Genomic DNA, 22,718 nt, shown 5'->3' with positions numbered 1-22,718 from the left:
GTACTTTGTTGTGTTTTGTAGTGGTGTCCCTCCAACAATATATTTTATTGTTCAGCGACGTTATTTTACATACTCTTACATGTATTTTTAGGTCATTCTTGCAAATTACAATGCCCTGGTCTCCGGAGTTCTCACCAAGTTACACAACACGCTGACAACACGCCGACGTCAGTCGTGGTTTTTATTTTATTATTTTTATGTCTACGTGACTTTACCGAAAGAACCAAAGAATATGAACACACTGACAGTTTTAACCCCACTTTGTAGCCTCCTCTATTGAGTTCTAAAATTGTTTCCTGTCGCTCATTTATTGTTACGACTACCTGAGATGGTTAACACTATAGAAATTTCACATCATGCTTTATTTGTCCCAATAATTTTTTTTTTAAATAGTCGTTTCCCTCCCTAGTCTACCTGTCATCTCTACAGTGTAACTATTTTGTTCAAAGAAAGTAACTGATTTATTAACTCATACATCCATAATAGAGGGTTTTGGGTCAGATCGTGTAAATATAAATGTGCCGTTAAACTTACCACCACCCGACGCAGCTCATTAGTAAGGTTTGTCACGTAAACAAAATGTGTACTCAAATTGTAAATGTCGTGGGTTTACTCTCCAATACACCAGTACCGTACTAGTAACAAATCGGCACTTTTTGGTTACATTACAAACCTTACTAATTGGCTGTGTCGGGTGGTGGTGGCGGGTTTAACGACACATTTATATTTACGCGATCTAACCCAAAAATCTCTATTATGGATATTGATCACGAAAGCCTACGTGTTAAACTGACTCATGCATGTCCAAGAGGACTTCCACCGAGGAGATGGAGCGATCAAATCCGGTTGTGTGCAGTTGCTGGGTGCAACGCTACATGTCACTAACGCGACAGACGGCGTGATGACTTGGGGAGGCCTTTATCCAGCAATGGATTGATAAAATCTGATTATGAAATGGATTAGCAATCCAGAAGCAATCCACTAAGAAGTAGGTAATGGTTCACCTCACGTAATTAACTTTGATTTTTTTAATCATCTCATAGGCTGGTCTCAAGATTTTTTTAAGTGATTAATAATGAACAGCCCTTTCATTAAAATGTTTTTTTAAGGACGTAAATTAGTGGTTTATGTTTAAAGCAGTATATGTATCATGATTCCTCAAGTATTTTGGCCAAAGTGGAAAACTTTCATAACAATGCTCATGGGTGAATAAAGCAATGGCTACTGTACATAGTATTGAAGTGCACGTTGTTAAAACGAACCCTTTAAGCATGAAACAAATATTTACAAGATCAATGGAATTCGTGCATGAGCCATACCTACCACCCCTGTGGCTACACTATCTTCAGCCTGAAAACAAACACCTGAAAAACCAGTCTGCTGGCGCACGTAGCCTTGATTTTTTTTTACTGCCTTGACACCCCACTTTTCTTGCGTCAAAAGCAAAATACAACCCCATGCCCACTCAATCATCTGGCAGCACCACCCTTTCCAAATCCCCCACTGCGCATGTCGCCAAACCTGTTCCCTTTGTGCAAGCCGCGCGTGACGTCCCCGCGGCATGCGGACCAATCACGCGGCGCTGCGCTGCAGACACGGACCGCCCCCGTGAATTACAAAAGGCAACGGGGTGGCAGAAGGATCGGATCCCCCAGCAGGAGGACACCACAATCTCTGCAGTGGGAAAAAGCCTCGGAGGGAGCTCCAAGCGTTGTCAACCTCGTCCCGAACCAGCGGCGCTTGTACCAACTCAAGACATTTATTTCTCTCTGCGCTTTTCGCTCGTAAGGTACGATTGTGTAGCAATGCGCCGCCTATGTAGGTGCGAAAAACTCGGCACATTTTGGTTAGTAACATTGCCAGAAAAGGATCAAATATAACAGGTGATATTTCAGGAAATGGCTCTTCATTATAGGCTGGAGAGTGAGTGATTAATAGTTGACTGCATTACCATTCCACCATAGTGTATCGTGCAGTCACCCATTTATTATTCACTTAAATCTCTAATGTCCTTCATATCATCCGGTATGAAAAGGGCAAGTTGCGTAAATATATTGCCAATCATACAAAGTGGCTGAGGAATGCGAGTTATTCTTTGTGGTCGTGAACGGCAATGCATTATCATACATTTTATTGCCTGCGTGCGTGTTTCTCATGCCTTGTTCACTTAAGTGTTCGGTGAGTGAAGCAGGTTTACTAACAAGTATGTGGTGTGTGTTTTGTGTGTGCTTGCGAATTAATGTTGGGAGAAGAGAATAATAATTCCTCAGCATTCATGTGCTTAAGAGCAACATGATGTAAATACAAAAACTAATATATTTTGCTATGAAAACAAAGCTCCAGAAACTTGTGAGACACTGTATATGACCCATATGATCGTACTGTAGATTGAAATATGCATCTGCTCACAAATTAATTTTACAATTCGCCAGCATGGACGATATTGCAATCGCCAGTTCATATTCATTACCTTGCAAGACCAAAAACGCTCAACAAAGTGTCAAAGCTGCTTTCCATGGAGACAAAAAGGAAAATGACAAACAGCTAAAGCAAACAAATAACAATACTTATTTGTGTTGCCAGGAGTGGTTGAAGAGTGATATTTCTTGCAATAAGATCTATAATTTAAATATACTACCTGGGATTTCAAAGCATACTTGTGAGATGATTGAACGATATTAAAGAGGTACACTCACTGAACTTGCCATAAAGCAATGTGCTCGGTGATTTAAAAACAAACTTTCTGTTTCTGTTTGTTTATGTTTGCTTGTAGCCGTGGCATTGGTGGCGCTATGTGTGTTGCACTTGCTTTACCTGGTCAGGTGTGTTGGCTTTGCACTGCGCTGGAGTTAACTTTGAACCATTTCTCAAAATTCCTAACAATTGTTTGCATTGCCTAGTGTTTGCCCTCCAGCCAACTACTACTCCCCAAACGGGAGTCTTACCTTCAACGGTAGACCAATTGGGGACTAACTTGGTGAAACAGATTAACGGGGAGGAAAAATAAAAGGTTTTTTTTCTCCGTGAAACTGAACGTGAGAACAAAAAAATTAACAAATGCTTTGCAGATTACGAATGTTGACATTTTTAGTGCGGAGGTGGGAGGGTGACTGTGGACTCACGTAACCCTTTGGGGATGTTTAAAAAAACACATTGCCAGAGTGTCTAAACTCTAAGCCGTGGGCTAAATAATAACACAACGTAGCGTTCGTCACAGTCTTTAAAACTCCATCGTGTTATGATATACAGATTAATGGAAAAAGACAAGATAAGTCAGATTGTAGTGGGTTAAAGGCCACCTACGAGTTTCTCTGCAAAGACATTCATAACCATAGTACGTAACGTTGAGCGGCTAAAGTCAATTACAATACTGCTCTCTGGGACGCAAGCGCACATACACAAGCGGTCTTGATTACTTTTTTTTTAAGTTGTGCACATTATTCCACTACATTTCACAATAGATCACTTCTGAGGCATTCAATGATGGGGTCACTGGTTACAAACATACACACAATGGTCAATGCAGGCTTAGTTCGAGAAATGTGCATTTACAGGGCAATGTGTGCAAGTGCCGTGCCCCCTTACAGTCATTGGACACGGGCAGTGACATTTGTAGCTACAACGACAGGAAGGTGGTGCATGGACATTGCCCTGGTCTGTGAAACGAGAATTAGAATTATAAGTAGTTTTGGTGATTGCATCTCCTGGAGCCATTCCACACACACACACAAGGTGATGCGCACTGCTTGCTTAACCGTTTATAACAAAACAATTTAAGTGTCATGGCACGATGCTAGTGGCACTATTGAAATATACGAAGTAAAAATAATGGTTCTTTACTTGAGAGTGCAGCAAGTAGGTGGCTGCTGACAGATTCTCTCAACAGTCTTTAATACTTATGAAGCTTTCCTGGGCAAATAAAGTTAAGCATGCACAACAGGGGCACCATGCGTTCCCCTACAAGACCCCAATACAACATGGACTGATCCAAATTGCTGCTGTCTGCACAGGAGGTTTGGATCGTTCCATCTTGTCTGCAGGGGATGAGAACATTGGGATATTCCATTAGGAAGAACCAGCATAAGCAGCAATGTACTTGGTACTCAGTTTTTTTCGGTAAAGTCACAAAAAACCAAAGAGTATGAATCCTTGCAGTCACGAACGCTTCAAATCTAGAATTAATGTACTCGGTGTTAAACAATGCCATTTCTGGGATAACACAAACGAATATGTCGGATCTTATAAGGTAATCGTGCAAAATGCACGAACAAGTGCATCAAATCTCAAAGTAAAGGCAGGATTTAAGCGTGGGTAGTCGCTTGTATGGGGCGACCACCATTTAAAGCCCGTGATGCAGGCGGCTACTTGCTTGCAGGGCTGTGTTGTGGACCGCAGAAGGCAGTAAGTGGGGCAAAATGTACCTTCATGGTCCTGCATAGAAAGCCGAATTGGGTTTCATTGAATCGGAACTCACGAAATCATGCTGCAAAAATTCCTGCTGGCGTTGCTTTCATCCAACGAGCCCATTCCGCATTGATGTAGCGTGCTCGACCATGCTGGTAATGTACACGAGGATATCTGCGCTTTGGTTTAATACACACAACACCAATGCAGTGGTTGGGCAGTCACCAGCTTCTCTTATGCTGTTCTTTCTGTCCAAAAACACCGTTTGGATTTATGACAGCCGCTTTTTACAACACACACTGCTAGCATTCACAACAGCTGGTTCGTTTAATGGTCATTCACTCTGTCCGGCACTCCTCCCAAAGCTTACTGTTTATGCACAATGTTCACCTTGTATTTTTATCGAAATGTTTGTGCATAACGCAAAGACAAAGATCCCCCATATAGCCTGAACAGACTGTTGGGGCAAGTTTGTTAGCGAGTAACACCTAATGAAGTCCGGCACGGCACACGAGGGAGGGGGTGGGTGGCTGGCACCACACCCAGTCGCCTTTGTCTCCCCAGTGGTGATGTTTACACACCACACCAGGTACTCATTTGAGGATGAGTCGACCTAGGGGACGCCCAGGACCGACTCAGATAATCGTCACTGGTGTTGGCCATGAGCGGAAATCGAACTCGGGTCGCCGGGTTCGTAGCGTAGCGCGCTAACCGCAACACCACTGCTCCCCACCGCCCTGCGTACACATATACACACATTTGCACCTTTAGGTTGTTTATTCATGAATGTAAGTCATGTGTTTAGGAGCCTGTATTCCCTCAAGTCTTCCTTGCAAATAGGCATGCTATCTCTTAAATGGACGCGGCCAGGCAAGAGTAATCTAATCATACATTACTCTTGTTTGGCCGTCACGTGTACGCACAGCATCTTGAGGTACATTGGCAGATTGGTGCAATGAAAAACAAAACCTATCCCATTACAACACATCACCCAGGAGCAGAAGAGACCAACTAGTTTCTCGCGCCAATGATGACTGTCTTACAAAGGCAAAGATCGTCCCTCCAACCCCTGCGGCAAGTGCTGCTGAGCGAGCAGCTATGAAAGACCGGATGGCACTTGTCAAGGGGGTGGTGTCGGACAGCACCACGCCCAGCCACCTTCGTCTCCCCAGTGGAGATGTTTACACATCGTATAAGGTACTCTCTCGTAAGGCCAAGTTAATCTTGGGAAGGTACAGAACTAGTACGAACAATGACTAGTGATGTTATCCGTGGCTGGTAATTAAAACGTACATCAATGGGTTCATCTTCTTTGTTCTTTCGGTAAAGTCACGTAGAAGGGAAGTAATAAAATAATAAAAATAAAACATAATACAATAATTCTCACGACGTTTCGGCCACAACGCAAGCAGCTGTCCTCAGGCGACAGCGTCAGACGCGGTCGCCTCGACAGACCTGGTTTTCACCTGAGGACGGCTGCTTGCGTTGTGGCCGAAACGTCGTGAGAATTATTGTATTATGTTTTATTTTTATTATTTTATTACTTCCCTTCTACGTGACTTTACCGAAAGAACCAAGAAGATGAATCCCTGCAGTCACGAAAGCTTTAAATCGAAATCAATGGGTTCGTATTGCAGTGCGCTAACCAATAAGCCACCTCTCCCCAAAGTGATGAATCTTGCGCACGCAAACACCCAGGTAACCACTGACATAGTAGGGATGGAGTAAGTAATCTATTCATCTATTGATAATTTGTTTGTAAAGTTCATAGTACAAATCGCGTTTTAATGAATCCATGTTCTTAAATTTATGCAAATTACAGTACGTATGAATAAACCACTGCTGGATGAAGGCCTCCGGAAGCCACCGCCATCTCTTAGGACCCTGTAATGTGGCTATCGGAGATTAAAATAGTCCATGCAATTGATATGCCAATACAATATTTAGGCTAAAGGAGCAAACAAGATGGGCCAAATGGGAGAGCACAACCAAGATGATTAAAATAAGATGAAAAACGATCTGCCAAATGGAACCATGACCCACAAATTGCAACAATTCTTCAAGTCGCCACGGGTAAGGAGGGGTGATTGAATTGTTACACCCCGAGTGTACGTTACACACAGCCACGCCTGCACTCGTGCATTATTCTACAGTCACCCAGAGGCACTGACACGTACACACACCAAAACATGCATCCCCTGTATATAGCCTTCATATAGACTGTTGGGGAAACTGCTGTTTGTGACCACGAATGAAGGCTGACATGGCATAACAAGGAGGTGGTGTGCCAAGCATCACGTCCAGCTGCCTATGTTTACACAGGTATTTATTTTAAAGTTTGAGTGAACGTCAGGGAGGCACAGGACTAACTGATGTTAGTCGTTGCTAGGAACCAAACTCGGTTTGCCGGTTTCATAGCGGAGTGCAATATGCCCGTATATACACACACACAAACACATTACCCAAACAAGTGCGAAGACTGTTAGTGAGCATCGATGAAGGAAAACACAATCACAGGAGGTGACTAAGTGGCTGCCCTTTGTGTCCCCAGTCCTGTTAATCGCACACAACATCGGATACTCAGCTACAGTCGTGCTGACCTAGAGGCATGGGACAAGTGCTGAACCACCATTGGAACCTCCTTTGCCAGTAGCAAAATATGATAATTGGTTTTTTACCCTTTTATCTGGCAACAAAACTGACATCTTTTTTTTTGTTTGCATTCCGACCGCAGGGATTGTGGTCAATGCAAACATGACTACTTGTAAAAAAGGTGTCAGTTTTGTTGCCAGATAAAAGAGTAAAAAAACAATTATCAAGTGCTGAACCATTTGCCACTGATGTTAACCAGGACTGGGAATTGAACTCGAGCCACTGTGTTTGAAGCGACAGTGCACAAACCCACGGGGGCCACCGCTCATGCAGATACACACGCACACACGTGTGGTGGCGCGTGCTTGCCGAGCCAGCAGCTTGCGCATTTAGTGGATGCACCGAGGCCATACGGGCAAGATGATAGCCCACCCTCCAGGAGCGGAGAGTTGCCCGTAGGATACAGTACCACAAGTAGCTTGCTCAAATCAACTGGTGAACGTGGTTGTTTATTTTCCTTAAAAGGAGGTATCTCTCCGGCAATAGTCTAAGGTACAATTTGGAGTTAGAAATGTCATCTAAATGCAAGACGCTGTGCAGAAACACAACAGGACATCCAATTGGCCAAACACCCCAAGCCCAGTCTTAAGAACTCGGTGCGATCTTGTTAGGTTCCGAGGCGTTACAAATAGTCGATACGAACTGGGCGCATCGTGCAGACAGAAGTGCTGGTGTGCAATATACGTGACAAAAGCATCACTTACAAGCAGGTGGGACGCTATGCTAAGAATGAACAAAAACATAGCAATGTGCCTTGATGTTTTCATCTCGATCAACCGTGACCTACTCAATGGTATGGGCTCCGAGGGGCTAAACACGCATCTTAGCTGGAATACTGTGTAACTTGGCAATCGCAAAGGCACAGTTAAAAACATTGCAAAACAAACAATAGAGCTTCACGCAGAGATAACAATAAGGGAGCACGTGCAAATATTTATAGAATATCAAGATCTTAAGTCTACAATCTTAAATAACTTGTACATTGACATGTTTCGGATATTATCTTGATAATACACCCCAGAATAGTCAACAGTAGTCGTCCCGCACGTCCAATTAGCACGATTGGCTACGTGAGGTGCGAAAGAAGTTCAAAATGCATACGTACATAGGACAGTTTCCTTATAAAGAACCCTGGAGCAACCTTCCGTGGGAATGTGGAATTTGTATTTCGTGCTCTGGCCATGAAAGGGGATAAGCCCCCCCTCCCCCATTCTCCTTTTGAGTAGAAAACAAAGCATGAGCACACACGTGTCATTCGGGGTGTCAACATTAAATTAAAAAAAAGCATTTTGGTGTCTCTCGTTTGTGATGTCTAATTTCTTCTGTGTTTGTTTCGATGGTGTCATCTCATTTGCTTCATCAATTCGCTCCCAAGGTACATTTGTATATAATCTTTAGACAATTTACATTTGCTTCACATGTTATGTTCTGCAGTCATTTCCTTGCTGAGAAATTCTAAAAAGCGCCTCTTCTGCTACCTTGAGATATACTGCAAAGGGAGGTGCGGTATAAATAATAAATAACAATGACGAGCAAATAATCAATTCTTACGTGTGCGGGTCTGCATGTAGTATCTTGAGCATGAGAAAAAAAATCAATACTTTGTCAATAACTCTTCCTTTTAAAGGCAAAGTATAGGAGGCAATCACTTGAGCAAGGGCTGGTCTTCGGCAGCACATTTGTTATTTGTGCTTGTGCAACACTGCCAATGAAACTATCACCGAATAATTTGTTTACATTTTCGCGTGAGAGCTGTACGCGCCCAACGAGTAACCGTGCAATACTTTACAACGATGGGAGGATGAGTTAGAAATGTGCGGTTAAGCTTGCGCCGCTGACTTTCCTCCCTTCACTCGCCAAAAGGTCCAGACCAAACTCCGTCGACAAAGAGGACGAATGCAAGAGGCATTAAAGCAAGCGTGTTATTTTCTTACTGGCTCTATGCCTCCAAGCTACGTCCCTGCAAACAACAGGAGCGCCCGATGTCAATGAGTGCCCGCTTAATCTTTTGGCCCAGGAATGTGGAGATTTTAGAGGGCGGAGGGGGAGTGGGCCAGTAGCATACAGGGGTAGTAAAGGTGCCTTGGGTACTGGCAGCTAGCTTGACGAGATTCCAGGAGCTTAACTGCAACAATGCTCCCCCCTCCGCACAATTTTAGGCCGATAAACCCAAGTTGCATTCAACCACTGAATGCTCACCTTATATGCCCTCATGTTTAAGCATTTTATATGATAAGGCGTATAAGGACATGAGTCGGCCCCTCAACCTGTAAGCTTAATACAGCAGTCATCGCTAGCTTTGTCTGAGAGGAAATGGAGAGGTGAATTAATCTCGTGTGCAAGGTTTAGGTGGACTGTTTACATAGCAGGATTGAGAGAGATCGCGGTTGTTTGGGATGGTCTTCATTCAGCAGTGGATTGACCAAGGCCGATGATGAATTTTTTCTCATTTTATGCTCCTACCAATGTGTTCCCTATCTATCTATAATATTTACCAGGGCTAAGCTGCTTTAAGGGACTCGTGTAATATAAGACTTACTAATAATGATGTATATTGTCTTCCTATATAAGTTCCCCATTTATTGACATACAAATATTAATAGTGACATACATCTGGCCAGAACATGATCGTTATGGCTTTTTACGATACTCAGCGCATGGCATTCAGCCTATTCGGCATGACTAGCACTAATGCAAGATATGCCGTCATTCAAGCATCCTTGAGCTTGGCAATACTCCTGTCGAACTAAAAACATGCTCCTTTAAACAACACACTGTGTGACGATAGAATGCAAAGTATTTATGTACGCATGTTCAACTTCTTTCGCACCGTATGTAGCCAACCGTGCTAATCGGAGGTGCAGGGGAAGGACGACAAACTAAAAAGTGAGTCACTCACACTGTTCTCTGCCAGGCCTGTTATTTTCTCTATTTTGTCTCATTGTACAGGATGACTCTTTTCTATATAGATAGGTGAATGAATATCGTGAAAGCAATGGCTCCACATCTTACAAAAGGGTGTTCAATATTAAATACGCCCATTCAGATTGTTGGGCATGTACAGGAATATGAATAAAAATGTCTCAATATAATTTTATGGGGTCTATACACACATCAGTTTGAATTCCAACTGTAATATCAGCATGATGGTCAGAAGACATTTTAATTCAGAACTCTCACGGAAAGCAGTGAATGTGAAAAGGGCCGTGGGTGATGAGGACAGAACCAACTGTGAAGTCCATGGAATAACCCTCATTATCCACATTTGGGGCATTCCTTTAACATGCCCTGCATAATAGTGTTTGTCACTCGGCAATTAAACTAACAATGTGAATGATCAAATTGATTGTGATAGTGTATCCCTTGCTCGGTGAGTGTTGGGGTGGTAATCGTCCCTTGACCACCCTGAGTGAGCAGTTCAATTTCCACATTACTCTGTCGGGGGATTTCCTCCTTTAAAGACGACTACAGACAATATTGATCTGCGTACAAAACGTGCTACTGGCCCTGTCCAGCTGTGGCACTTGGCAGAAGCAAACAAAGCTCTGGGTTGATGAAAAACACGGAGATGCATGGAATATCGGCAGCTCGAATTCAAATTGTAATAAACACAAGCCAATTGATGTAAAAATCTCACTAAATATTATCTCACCGGGAGTTTATAAATGGAAAGCGGCCTCTTCCCCACCCCCTCCCCCACAATGGATCAGAAGCACCACCACTGACACTGATGCTCACACTTTCGCGAGCATAGAAACGTTGTCATTACGACAACTGTCACATGTGGCCTCGATTGCAAATAAATATATAAATTGTGCGTGAAGCTGTCGTATAAAAACAAATCCCAAGTGCATGTTTCTAGGTCACGAGCCAATCATCTCTCCCGAGTCATTAAAGTTTGTACCAGTCTGAGTTGACAAGTGCTTGCTAGGCATGCCACGACTTGTCAATTAAAACCTATTAATATCACGTGAAAATGTGAAGCTAAATGTTACATTTAAGCTAATGGAGCAGACAACACTGTAAACAAGGCAGACCAAATAATAAACAAACCAAGTAATACAGCAAATTCTAGTTCTTGCCAGTGAGCGCTAAGGGAGACCAGGTCTGACCTATTCTAAACTGCGCATGAAAAACACCGTGCCGTCTTTACATAAAAGCAAGTGTTGCAGCAACAAGGATATCGACCCGAGCGACATGACTTCAGCTTGCGCATGAGAAACAAATATATTCACGAGGGAGCCCGGCAGAGTTCGTCGGGGCACGAAACGCTAAAACGGAGGTGTCCGTTTACTTCCCGAGTTCATTGGCTTACGACGCACAGCTGTTAGGGTATGGGACATTCCACACTGCTTGGCAATGATCTTCTTGGTTCTTTCGGTAAAGTCACGTAGAAGGGAAGTAATAAAATAATAAAAATAAAACATAATAAAATAATTCTCACGACGTTTCGGCCACAACGCAAGCAGCCGTCCTCAGGTGAAAACCAGGTCTGTCGAGGCGACAGCGTTTGAATGAAACAGCACCATGCTTGGAGCATATATTTAAGCTGGGAAGGAAGGGGGGGGGAAGGGCGCCTTGACAAAAGAATTTGCATATCAAGAGGAATTTAGCATATTTATGGGAAATGCAGGTATGTGATTAGTACTACTTATGCCCGTGCATTAACCATTGCTTGGCAATGGTTAATATTGGCGACGGAGCACAGCCCCTTTTACAAGTCGAACAGCTTCAGTAGACGACATGGGGGCTAACACAAATCTTGGCTGTCAAATGCGATCTAAATTCTGCCTTCACCGTTCAACTTTGTGATTCCGCAAACTGGAAGACATTCGTCAATAAATACCGCACGTCGACTGCGCGGATGTAACCGTAACATTGTGACGGTTGCAAGCTGTAACCTGCTTGAAACCCATGTGACACCTGCAAACGTATCCTTTACAATAGGCAATTTTAGGCGTATAATTGCAAGCAGAGTTCACCACACAACACCAGGTAAATGCACCCCGAGCCATCGTTTAAAAAAAAAAGTAAATTACAGGCTATCTGTTAAGAATAGAAACTGCAGAGTGCTTCTTCCTTTATTTAACCACAAGTGAGTCATACTGGGGCTTGGCACTGCGAGTCACCCACGCGAAAACCTTTACAATTGACCAATAGTGGATTCCTTGCTGTTTTCCGCCTGCAATTGAAACTGTTCAAACATCCACACCTAAATTGTAACAACCTGAGTCGAAACGGACATCTTTCCCTGCATCAAAGTGTGGCCATAGGGAGCACAGATCTTGCAGCAATTTTGAGAGCGTTAAGTGGATTTTCACACTTCATGCATCACTTATTATCCCCGCTTGATTTTACCCACAGCCTTTTTTTGTCAGCTGTCAGTTGTGAATTAGTGCCCGACAAAACATATTTGCTTATTATCCATAAGATGTTTTTTTTGCGTTAGATCGCATAAATGTCATTAAACCTGCCACCACCCGACACAGCCAATTAGTAGGGTTTGTTACGTAAACAAAACATGCCAATTAGTTAATAGTTAAGCACACCCGTGTTGGAGAGTAAACCCACAACATTTACAATTCGAGTGACGTTTTGGTGGTAATTGCAACCAGCCTCATCAGGCAACAGCCAGATTTGTGGAGAAATCCTCATGTTTCAGTCGTATTATTGCATTAGGCCAATGCACTTATGGCCTATTTACTAATTGTGCTATCTGGGCCGTGTCGTGACCACTTATTTTCCTTTTATCCCATTGTCACCCCTCCAGAAACCCACAGGCTTTAGGGTTGTCCAGCAATGGCCCCACCGGCACACCGACGAGGAATCAAGGAGTACCTCTGCTGGCTCCGCTACCAGTACCTGCTGGTCACGTGCTGCTACGTCATGGAGCCCTGGGAAAGAACCGTGTTCAACACCATCTTCCTGTCAGTGATGGCCATGGTGGCCTACACCACCTATGCCTTCGTGCCCATGCACCTACGCTTTGCTGCCAGCCTGCTCTACAGCATCCTGGGAAGCGAGTCTCCGGGCGGCGGCACTCATGCATCACAAATGGAGGGTGCCATAGTCTGAGCGCAACCGTTGGCGCTCAGACCGCACGGATTTTTTCTGGAGGGCATTTGCAAAACGTACTATTGTCCATTTTGTTTTCGGGGGATTTTTTTATTCGGAAATAAAACGATGGTAGTGTGTCCCCACAGCAGCGGGGTTGCCCTGACATAATATTGAAGTTATAATCAGGCAGTGTTTAAAATTTACCAATTTCAGCTACGTCCCAGGTCCCTCTACCAAATGTATTATCTTTAAAAGGTGCCATGGTGCGAGGGAGTTAATACAAATCCTACCGCATAGGTTTTGGCGGTTGTGTAGCATAACTCTATGATGTGTTTACGGGTTGTACCGCACGCTTTCTGAAGAAACATACTGAAGAGGCTCCCAGCACATGGAGTGAAACGTCGGACATCATTCCAAACAAGCAGTGCAACCCCAAAACATATTGGAGAGCTTTAACGCTACTTCGCTCACACACTTGCCTACCCATACCTACGTCCGCAAAAATACACATTTTATTTTACACACAAACACTTATACTAAGAAACTTTTTAAACCGCCGTTTATATTTAGTCCATTTTATTTGGTGTCCATACCCCCCCCCGGGGGAAATTAAAATAATACCCACCTGGTGGAGACCATAATTAGAATCGGTCAGGTCGGAAATTAAACAGCGGTGCCCTCCGTTATAGCCCACAAACCCGTAATCCTGAGGATGTGAAAAACTAGCCAAATACAAAACGAGCCGTCTTAAACTGAAACAAATTGTAAGACTGCTCATTTTGTAATATAGAATGAGGAAAGAATGTACAAAGGCTGGATTTATCCCAGATGGATATCGTTCACTGACCTTCTCTATATATATATTCACAAGGGCTTTTGTGAACGCTCGTGTGTATGAAAACCATCAACAAATATTCTCTTCACTGTAAACACGTTCCTCGCAAACAGTACCAACCATTATCTTGTGAATTCAATCTATTGAAACATAAATCACACCATTACACAGTTGTAAATAGATGCATTTGCCATTTTGTTAACAACTAAGTAACTTTATGGTGGTAGCATTTAATCAAAAAATATTTTAATCTTCTTTAATTAATAAATAAAGAAATGGAATGGTATGCATAGGTTAACTCCAAATCATCCCTTGAATGTTACACTAAAACTATGTTCCTGCTTTCTGTGGCACATCGCAAAGAAAATAGTGTCTTTAAAGAGGAAGCGTAAACCTTACAACACGAACAGCAAAAAAGATGACTAAGTGTCTAACCAATGAAATGTGCTATAACATGAGGTTTTACATATCTTCCATTGCAACATACGTAATATATAAAATACTCTGACATGTGCACATACTTTTGTGCAGTTGCCAGGCAGCCAGCCATGCACGAGGCAAATTAACCGTATCTGAATCTGCCTTTAGGCAGTCTCTAGGAAACAAGGCCTTAAATTAGCTGCTGGTCTGGGGAATAACAATCAAACCTGGGGTGACAAAAGCATAGTGGCTGGCCACACATGCTGTGCAACTCCTAAATAGGTGCTTGCAAACAGCACTTGCCTCTAAAGGCCAAGCAAGGGATTATTTTTACGTGCAGTACAATTTGCACCTGCAGTAGTAATCGTATTCTTAGCAAAAATTACATTAAAGACTCCTTGTATTAGTGAAAGTATAAAACAGCTGGCATGTTGGTGGAATAACTTCCCCATTATCCAAACCACCTCCACATCATTGATAAAGTGCATAGGAATGTACATACAATATTATATACTTTATTGAACTTTAGTCATTCCCCTCACCCAAAAAAAAGTCTTCTAGCATGTGGTCATACATATATAAAGTAATTGCCTGCAACATGTATTGTTCCCAATATCGCATCTGTGATTAAGTTGTATGTAACTTTGTGCTAATGTCGGTTTCTCTACTCAAGTGCCTACCAGGCTAGTGACCACTGTATTGGTCAATGACAATTTCACCCGGTGAGGGCCTCCCCCTAGGTAAACTCAGCCTGAAACGAGTAACCCAGCTCCACGCAAGAGGCGATGGGCTTGACTGTTCCCTTGAATTTGCTGGACTCTGATGAAGGTGACAACGAAGTTTTATTTTGGTCAAGTTGTTTTTAAATTGAGCTTCCAGTAAATGATTAAAAATAAAGATAAAAACAAAACTGCATGATAAAAAATGGGACACCATTCCTAGCCGGGTCTAAACTATGGTAAAAAGGATGTGTACAGTATCACTTTTGTCTTACTTTGTCTTTTTTTGTACAACTTTCAAATATAAATAAATGACACACGGAAAAGAAGGAAAATTCCTTTAGTTGCCATACAAATCATGTGTGCAAAATGACCAATGACAACCTCCGAGTGTGTGTCTGGGCGTACCTGTGGATTTTAATGCATGGATCAGCACAGTATCTGCACAACATTTACATGTGTCTAACAAATGTGCACACGTCATGGTCGTGCACTTGTGTTTTGTTTTCATTTGTTTGTCATTCCAAGCAATATTTGTAATTGTTAGCCAAATTAATCGTAGAACAAAATTGAATGTAATGGTTCTTTTTGTGCAGTCGCTGGTAACCGGGCTGAGAGTCTACGTGCGACAGGAAGAAAAAAAACCGAGTTTAATCACGGGCGGCTTTTGCCTGAATTTAAACCCAGGATCTCCATAGCATCAGCTCCACGCTATGACCTCGGAGACGTATGGTCACTCCCGGCTACCGTGGCTCGTTCTCCAGTGACAAGAGTTGCCAAGACTTTGCGAGAAACCCGACTGGATTGGTCCATCTCATGACATTGTGCAATGAGCACAATTGGGAAAAATTGTGGGTCATGCAATGCTGGTGTATAATTAAGGAGTTCTGTATTTGTGACGTTTTATGTCAAGGCTGTTTTGAAACTCGCGTTTTTTGGGGGTTTTGCATTTTTTAAAACCTCTGTCCAATAAACCTGGGCAGTTAACATTTGTCGGACGCAAGTTATTGTTGCAGCATAATCTTCTTTTTAGCGTGAGAAGCAGCTGGTTCAGCTGCAGACAATAAGTCACGACAGCACATGTACACGCAACGCAAAATAAAATATAAGATGCACAAAAATATAAAGGCGCAGCCCTGCAATCCCTTGCTCAAATTCACTGCGGGCAAAATGGTCTTCATTGGAGTGAGCTCCATTGAGCCCATCGAGGGTGTTGTTGGCCTACTCTTCCATGTTGGTCAGACATCTTGAAAGAAGTGCAAGTCGCCATAGTTTACACTACCACACTTGGCATGTCGATTGACAAAACAGGTAAAGTGACAAACATCCTCACATGCAAAAGAAATGTTTCTACGTGCATTTATAATTCAAAAACGAGGGTTTTTAAAATGGTATTAATCTATCTTGATTTGAAGCCTTTGTGACTGCAGGAATCCATACTCTTCGGTTATTTCGGTAAAGTCACGTAGGTAGCAAAAAATAATAGATCAGACGATTCGTTCGCAACACAAGCATCCGTCTTTTTCTACCTACGTGACTTTACTGAAAGAACCAAAGAATATGCTATTAATCTCTTAAAAGTGCTAGGAAAATGAATAAAATCCTTTCCCCACTGCATAATCTATTTATGCATTATCTGAAGATGACACCGATGCTAAATTATAACCTTTCACGCTTAGTGCCAATTAAAGCTTTGGCATTGTCTGCTCAAGCCATAGTTTAACTATTTTTAAGACAAGCTTTGCCAAATGTATAAAGAGGGGAAGCAGTGGTGTTGTGCTTAGCACACCTCCACTTCTCCCGCACCTCCGATTCACACGGTTGGCTACGTTCGGTGCGAAAGAAGTTCAACATACATGAAACTGGAAATCCCAGTTCTATTCCTGGCCCGGGCTGACATCAGTGATGAATGATATCTGAATGGGTCCCACTCCTCCCCCCCTCCCTAACCAATCCACAATGACCAGTGTGGTAAAGTATGTTAAAACGATCCCCATGACTGACATGTTGTAAGAAACATTTCATCCAGCAGTGGAGTGGGACTATAAACGATTATTTTAAGAACACATATTTTGAGCTCCTGCCAGGCAAGGCATGCCTTCCGGTATTGGAGATGAAACTTTAATTCAATCCGGTGCATTTTTATTCTCTCCAATCCTTGGACACACTGCCTTGCAGAAATGTGGATGCTGCCCAACCACTGAGCTAATAGAGGGTATTTACCACGTCATCGTTATTGGCCATGATTATTACTGCTGTATGAAAATCTCCCCACACTGTAGTCATTTATCATCCTCCGACAATATATGAATCCACACCTAGCACCTACACAAGCTGATTTAATCGCTCCATCCCCCCAGGGGAAAGACGTTCGTAGGCATTCCATTTTTGTTCACAAGGTACACATTTTGTCATCGCCACGATGATCATAATGCACACCATGTGGTAGATTTTAATTTGAAGGAGCGATAGTGACGATAACGATAAAGCTCTCTTATCCACAAAAGAGAGACAATCTCAAGATACATTTTTCAGATGGGTCCTGTATTATGAAGCTTGGCTAATTCCAATGTGCTGTGGAAACGAGAGGAAACCAGAGTACCTAAAGAAACCCCTCACATGAGGAGATAACACTCAGAATTAAAATAATTAGGCAACCCACTTGTTGTACTACCATCTCTGGGCCACCATAGAGTTGAGAAGATACTGAAACTATTTTTTTTATTGATTTTACAAGGTAAGGCCCACTGGAGCTATAGAGCTCTTTTTCAGAAGCAACCTGGCCACAAACGACAGCTCAACAAAGTGGCTTATCACGTGGACATTTACAGCAGGCAAATACTCGCGCATGTTTCTAAATGTGGAGGGAAAAACTCGGGGAACCCGGAGCAAAATCCACGCGATCACGGAGAGAACATGCAGACTCCAAATATACAGGCATCAGGGTTGGGATCGAACTCCCAACCACCTGTATACCAGGCGAGGGAGTTAACATCTCGCCAACACGCCTCTATTTACGATCCACCAACCATGCCTCCAAAGAGCTGGATTTAGTCAGGTATTTGTTTACTTTGTTCAATGGTATACAAATGCATACCTGCCACCCTCCCACAATACAGCAGTAATCATAATTTGCGCTCGATTCACAAGCTTAGCAAACAGCTACTCCATCAACCTTCTCTAAAAATTGTGCAAAATCTACGCGATCACGGAGAGAACATGCAGACTCCAAATATACAGGCATCAGGGTTGGGATCGAACTCCCAACCACCTGTATACCAGGCGAGGGAGTTAACATCTCGCCAACACGCCTCCCCTTGATTAACAGATTGACAGCTATTCACGATCTACCAACCATGCCTCCAAAGAGCTGGATTTTGTCACGTATTTGTTTACTTTGTTCAATGGCATACAAATGCATACCTGCCACCCTCCCACAATACAGCAGTAATCATAATTTGCGCTCGATTCACAAGCTTAGCAAACAGCTACTCCATCAACCTTCTCTAAAGAATGTGCTGACGATCTGCATTCATTTGTACGTGCCACTGGAAGCATGAGGCCGTGGAACCCTGCAAGAAGAACGCCTATTGTTTGGTTCTGAGCCTTAGGCAAAAAAATAAGTCCTAAAACTTAAACCCAAAATCTTTAGCCACTTTGGAATAAACCCCACGTAAAATAAAAATTGTTGATTGTGAAGCAAAATGGTGAGGGCCCCAATAATATCTATGCCAGATTGCAAATGGAAATTTCAGTCATTTGCCACTGCACAGATTTTAACGATTGCGATGTAGAGCTCTCCGATGCATTTTTCAGGTTGTACCGCATGTTGTCTAATGTTTCGCTCCACGCTCTGGGAGATTTTTTTGCCAATACATATTCAAGAGATTTTTTCAGACGTTTGTTTGAAAACAAACGTGCACAGACACGCATGGTGAAACATCACCACATTGCGCAATGTAAAGGGGGTTACCGTAATCCAGCATTGTATCCTGGTTATCTAACAGCGCCATGAAAACTCTTATACTTCGTAATTTTCTTATGAGTTAATATTCCAATTCTTAGGTTTTTTCGGTAAAGTCACGTAGGTAAAAAATTAAATTAATAAAAGTAAAATAAAAATTAAATAAAAATCACGACGTTTCGGAGGCAACACAAGCTTGATGCTTACTTGATGCAGCAGTCCGTGCTGTGACGGTTCCACCTGAAGACGGAAGCTTGTTTTGCCTCCGAAACGTCGTGATTTTTATTTTATTTTTATTTTACTTTTATTAATTTAAATTTTTTACCTACGTGACTTTACCGAAAAAAACTAAGAATATGAATCCTTGCAGTCACGAAAGCTTCAAATCTAGAATTAATATTCCAAGTTGGTCTATAGCAATGTCGTAATAAAAGGTAAAGACGTAACCCTGTGATTATACTCTCCCATCACTGCTTCAATGGTATGGCTGTGATCCATACAAAGTCGATTGCCTCCTTAGATTGGTTGAAAAGAAAACTTGGCATTCAACTATAGCACATGTCAAAAATGTTGCTTTTCCATCCTACCATACGTAGGAGAATGATTGAAGTGCATGCTATACCCTGAAAATAATGTCCATTCGTCTGGGAAGACTTGTTAAAAACTCTTGAAAACCCGCCTTAATTCACTAGAAACTTTACCAGCGTAGCTTAACATACCACCTGTCCATATCCTTAGTTTTTGGATAGCATTGGCAGTAGTATGCTTTTGAAACAACATTTTTTAATCTCGACAAGCTTGGAAAAAGCACGCATTAATTACGTGATGCTTTTCAACAGGCAGCTGTGAGGCCAAACTGGATTTACATATTTGCAAACAGTTCCTTTTGCTCCATACTAGGGGTTTCAAGTTTTGGGGAACCCTTTAGTTTTCAAGAAACTTGTTGTTTCATTATGTAACACATATTCTGATGTAACTCATCACCTTGATTGCGTAACTCCTCACTGCCGTAGTGGTCGTAAACAAAGTTACATTTTACGTGTTTTAACTCTTTGAAATGGACATGCAACATGTGCTCACTTACATGCTTTTAATAGCGGAGGGGTACACTCTAATAATTGTGTTTTGCGTTTCTATTAATGCGATTTCCCAAGCCTGTTAACACACCCGAGTTAATGATCTATGATTAATAGGCTCTCTGGCAGAGTTTTCATTCTAACAGTGATAATTTTCACAATGCCATGACAGTTACTATATTAGTTTATTTTATCATCTTGTTATTGTGCTTTAATGTACTTGAAGTGCAAATAAAGACTGAATTATTCAACCGCAGTTCACTTTACTTAAGCCTGCTATGAATCTTTTAAAGCACTGTAACTTTGCAATAAACATATAATGCTTATCAGAACATGCCGTCAGAAATTGATGGCTTCATATTATGATCGCCGTGCAGTTTATTTCTTCAGAAAATGTTTTATAATATACTGTACAGATGTAATGGGTAATAGCAATTGTTGCAAACTTCAATTATTATTTAGTAAATATTTAAGACGAACTTAGAAGAGAAACAATCATCAGGCTGTGACAATATTTAGCAAAATGCACGATATGAGTATAGTGGATATTGTGTTGTACGACGCATCACAGTGCGTATCGCCATATCGCAGCAACCCTAGCGTGTATTCGTGTGTGCGTTCATTAACTATTGCTCATCATTTAAAACACATTCCTGCGGAGGGAGCTGGTAGGAACGTTGGGTTGCTCGGTCAATGGCCAGGGTCACCCAGCCCCACCCTCCCCTTCCCACCCAGCCCTTCCCCTCCCCAACCAGCCCCTCCCCACCCTCCCCACGCAGCCCCTCTCCACCCAGCCCCACCCCTCCCATTTTTGGATGCACGACGGACGGACACAATAATCCCCTGTGGGCTGGTGGAACCAGGAGGTTCCTACCAGTACAATGCAACCTGACAAGCCAGCGAGTGCTGATGGCTGCTCTCAAATTTGGCAGAAAATAACAAAAAAAATAAGCCATGCACCTCGTGTTTTTTTTTTTAAACACTCAGCTAGAGGCAGCTTGGTGTCTTATTTATTACCTGTTTAACACTCCTGAGCTGACAGTGAGGGGGGTTGTGGAGATGTGGGAACAGAGGGAAACTATAAAAGCCTGAGAGCACATGCCTGTCCACAGCATGTTTCATCGCATACAACTGTGTGGACATGCACACAAATACATCCTTAAGGCAACGATTCCCAATAGCTGTGGTTCTTAACCTTTGGTTCTCAATCGTTAAATTTGTTTATGTTAATAAATACATAGGTTTGATGAAACAAAGTAGTTGTACTTGCGTGCCCATGCTTAATTTGTGTTTTGAAGATTTACCCTTTAAAAAATGGCGTGTCTCACACACCCATAAATGGCATCTCGCATCCCCAGGGCGTGCTTGTACCCCAGGTTAAGAAGCACTGCCCTATAGCCATACATTGAGGGGCCAAGTGGTCTTGGCGAGCACCTAATTAGACTATGCAAACGTATCACACACGTTCGCATGTAAGTATGGTGAACTTCTTTCGCGTCATACGTAGCCAAACGAGCTAAATGGAGGTGCGGGGTAGGAATAACAAACTAAACACAAAAGCATGCATACATTATACATTTAAAGATGGATATAGTAATCCACCTCCCCAATTATTTAATGAATTGTCCATCACTCGGGATTATTATTCGATTCAAGATTAGATTGTTGTCTTTTTGTCATGTCTCGTTTGTCTAGTTTCTTCAGTCTTGCTTATTCTGTTCGTAAAGGGGTACATTAGTATGTGATGTGTTTCTAATATTCATAAATTACAAATGACTGATGAAAACGAAACATTTGATGGATTGTTTAAGAACTGTTAAGTAAATAATGCACTACATATGGACAGTACGTACGTGCACACATAGTCATTGTCATAAACATGTAACTATTGCATTCCACAATGCAGTAGGAATTTCTTTGGTAATTCTATTTATGCTGCACATACCTTGTCTTAAATATTCAAATAATGTTTTATTTACATTGGCACACTCCCCTTCCCACTTCTTTTATTTCTTCTTTAGATACTTTCTGTTGAGGGAAATCTGAAACTGTTCTAAATTAGAAAAAAAATGTTACTCATAATCTAGTCACTTTCCAAAGCGATACCCATAATGGGTGTCGCACTGAGGCCCACGTACCGTGAAGAGGGGATTGGAGCGACTGGGCCGACCTTGAGGGTAGGGATTCCCCGAGTTTCCGCTGTACGATTGCATGGGAGCTCGGCAACCCAGCCGTGATGCCTGCACACACACAGACACAAATCTATATATGTACACGAACCAAACATCAATACCCCTTTTTACACTGGCACATTCTTGCTGAGCGAACGCAGGGGCTTTGTGGTATGGGTGGTTTCCACTGGCTATTGCCATGCTGGACCAGAAACCAAACTGGCCTCCCAAGACCTGGCTACAAATGATAGCTCAACAAAGTAGCTTATCATGTGAAAAATTATAGCAGCCAAATACTCTAAACGCATGTTTCTAAATGTGGAGTGTAAAACCGGAGGACCCGGATAAAAATCCACGCGACCACTGGGAGAACATGCAAACCCCAAATATACAGGCGTTAGGGATGGTGATAGAACCCCC

General features: G+C 42.4%; 2 protein-coding genes across 8 annotated transcripts in view; one reads left to right on the top strand and one right to left on the bottom strand.

The window, feature by feature from the left end:
- Window positions 1–22,718, bottom strand: part of PROSER1 (proline and serine rich 1) — a 61,295-nt gene that overhangs the window by 31,303 nt on the left and 7,274 nt on the right. Inside the window, 1 exon segment of the mRNA XM_061575374.1 lies at window positions 22,266–22,367. Within this exon segment, the coding sequence (XP_061431358.1) occupies window positions 22,266–22,367 (102 nt within the window).
- SPTSSB (serine palmitoyltransferase small subunit B) lies at window positions 1,634–16,545 on the top strand. 7 transcript variants are annotated; one of them, XM_061575287.1, is made up of 5 exons: window positions 1,634–1,789; window positions 5,452–5,601; window positions 6,352–6,477; window positions 9,896–9,942; window positions 12,827–16,545. In XM_061575287.1, exon 5 carries the CDS (start codon window positions 12,856–12,858, stop codon window positions 13,129–13,131), a length of 276 nt encoding a protein of 91 aa, XP_061431271.1. In that variant the 5' UTR covers window positions 1,634–1,789; window positions 5,452–5,601; window positions 6,352–6,477; window positions 9,896–9,942; window positions 12,827–12,855; the 3' UTR covers window positions 13,132–16,545. The 7 variants fall into 7 exon arrangements, with proteins under 7 accessions (XP_061431271.1, XP_061431268.1, XP_061431270.1 ...); XM_061575284.1 differs by having other exon boundaries at window positions 6,227–6,477; XM_061575286.1 differs by lacking the exon at window positions 6,352–6,477.

Source organism: Lethenteron reissneri, chromosome 58 (genome assembly GCF_015708825.2).
Source record: "Lethenteron reissneri isolate LAM-NWPU_2019-01 chromosome 58, ASM1570882v1, whole genome shotgun sequence".
Lineage (NCBI taxonomy): Eukaryota > Metazoa > Chordata > Hyperoartia > Petromyzontiformes > Petromyzontidae > Lethenteron > Lethenteron reissneri.
The sequence above is the reverse complement of the archived record's forward strand: the minus strand, read 5'-3'. Positions and strand labels throughout refer to the sequence as shown.

Coding starts and splice junctions, on each gene's coding strand:
- SPTSSB (XM_061575286.1), top strand. CDS start 12,856: ATGGCCCCACCGGCACACCGACGAGGAATCAAGGAGTACCTCTGCTGG.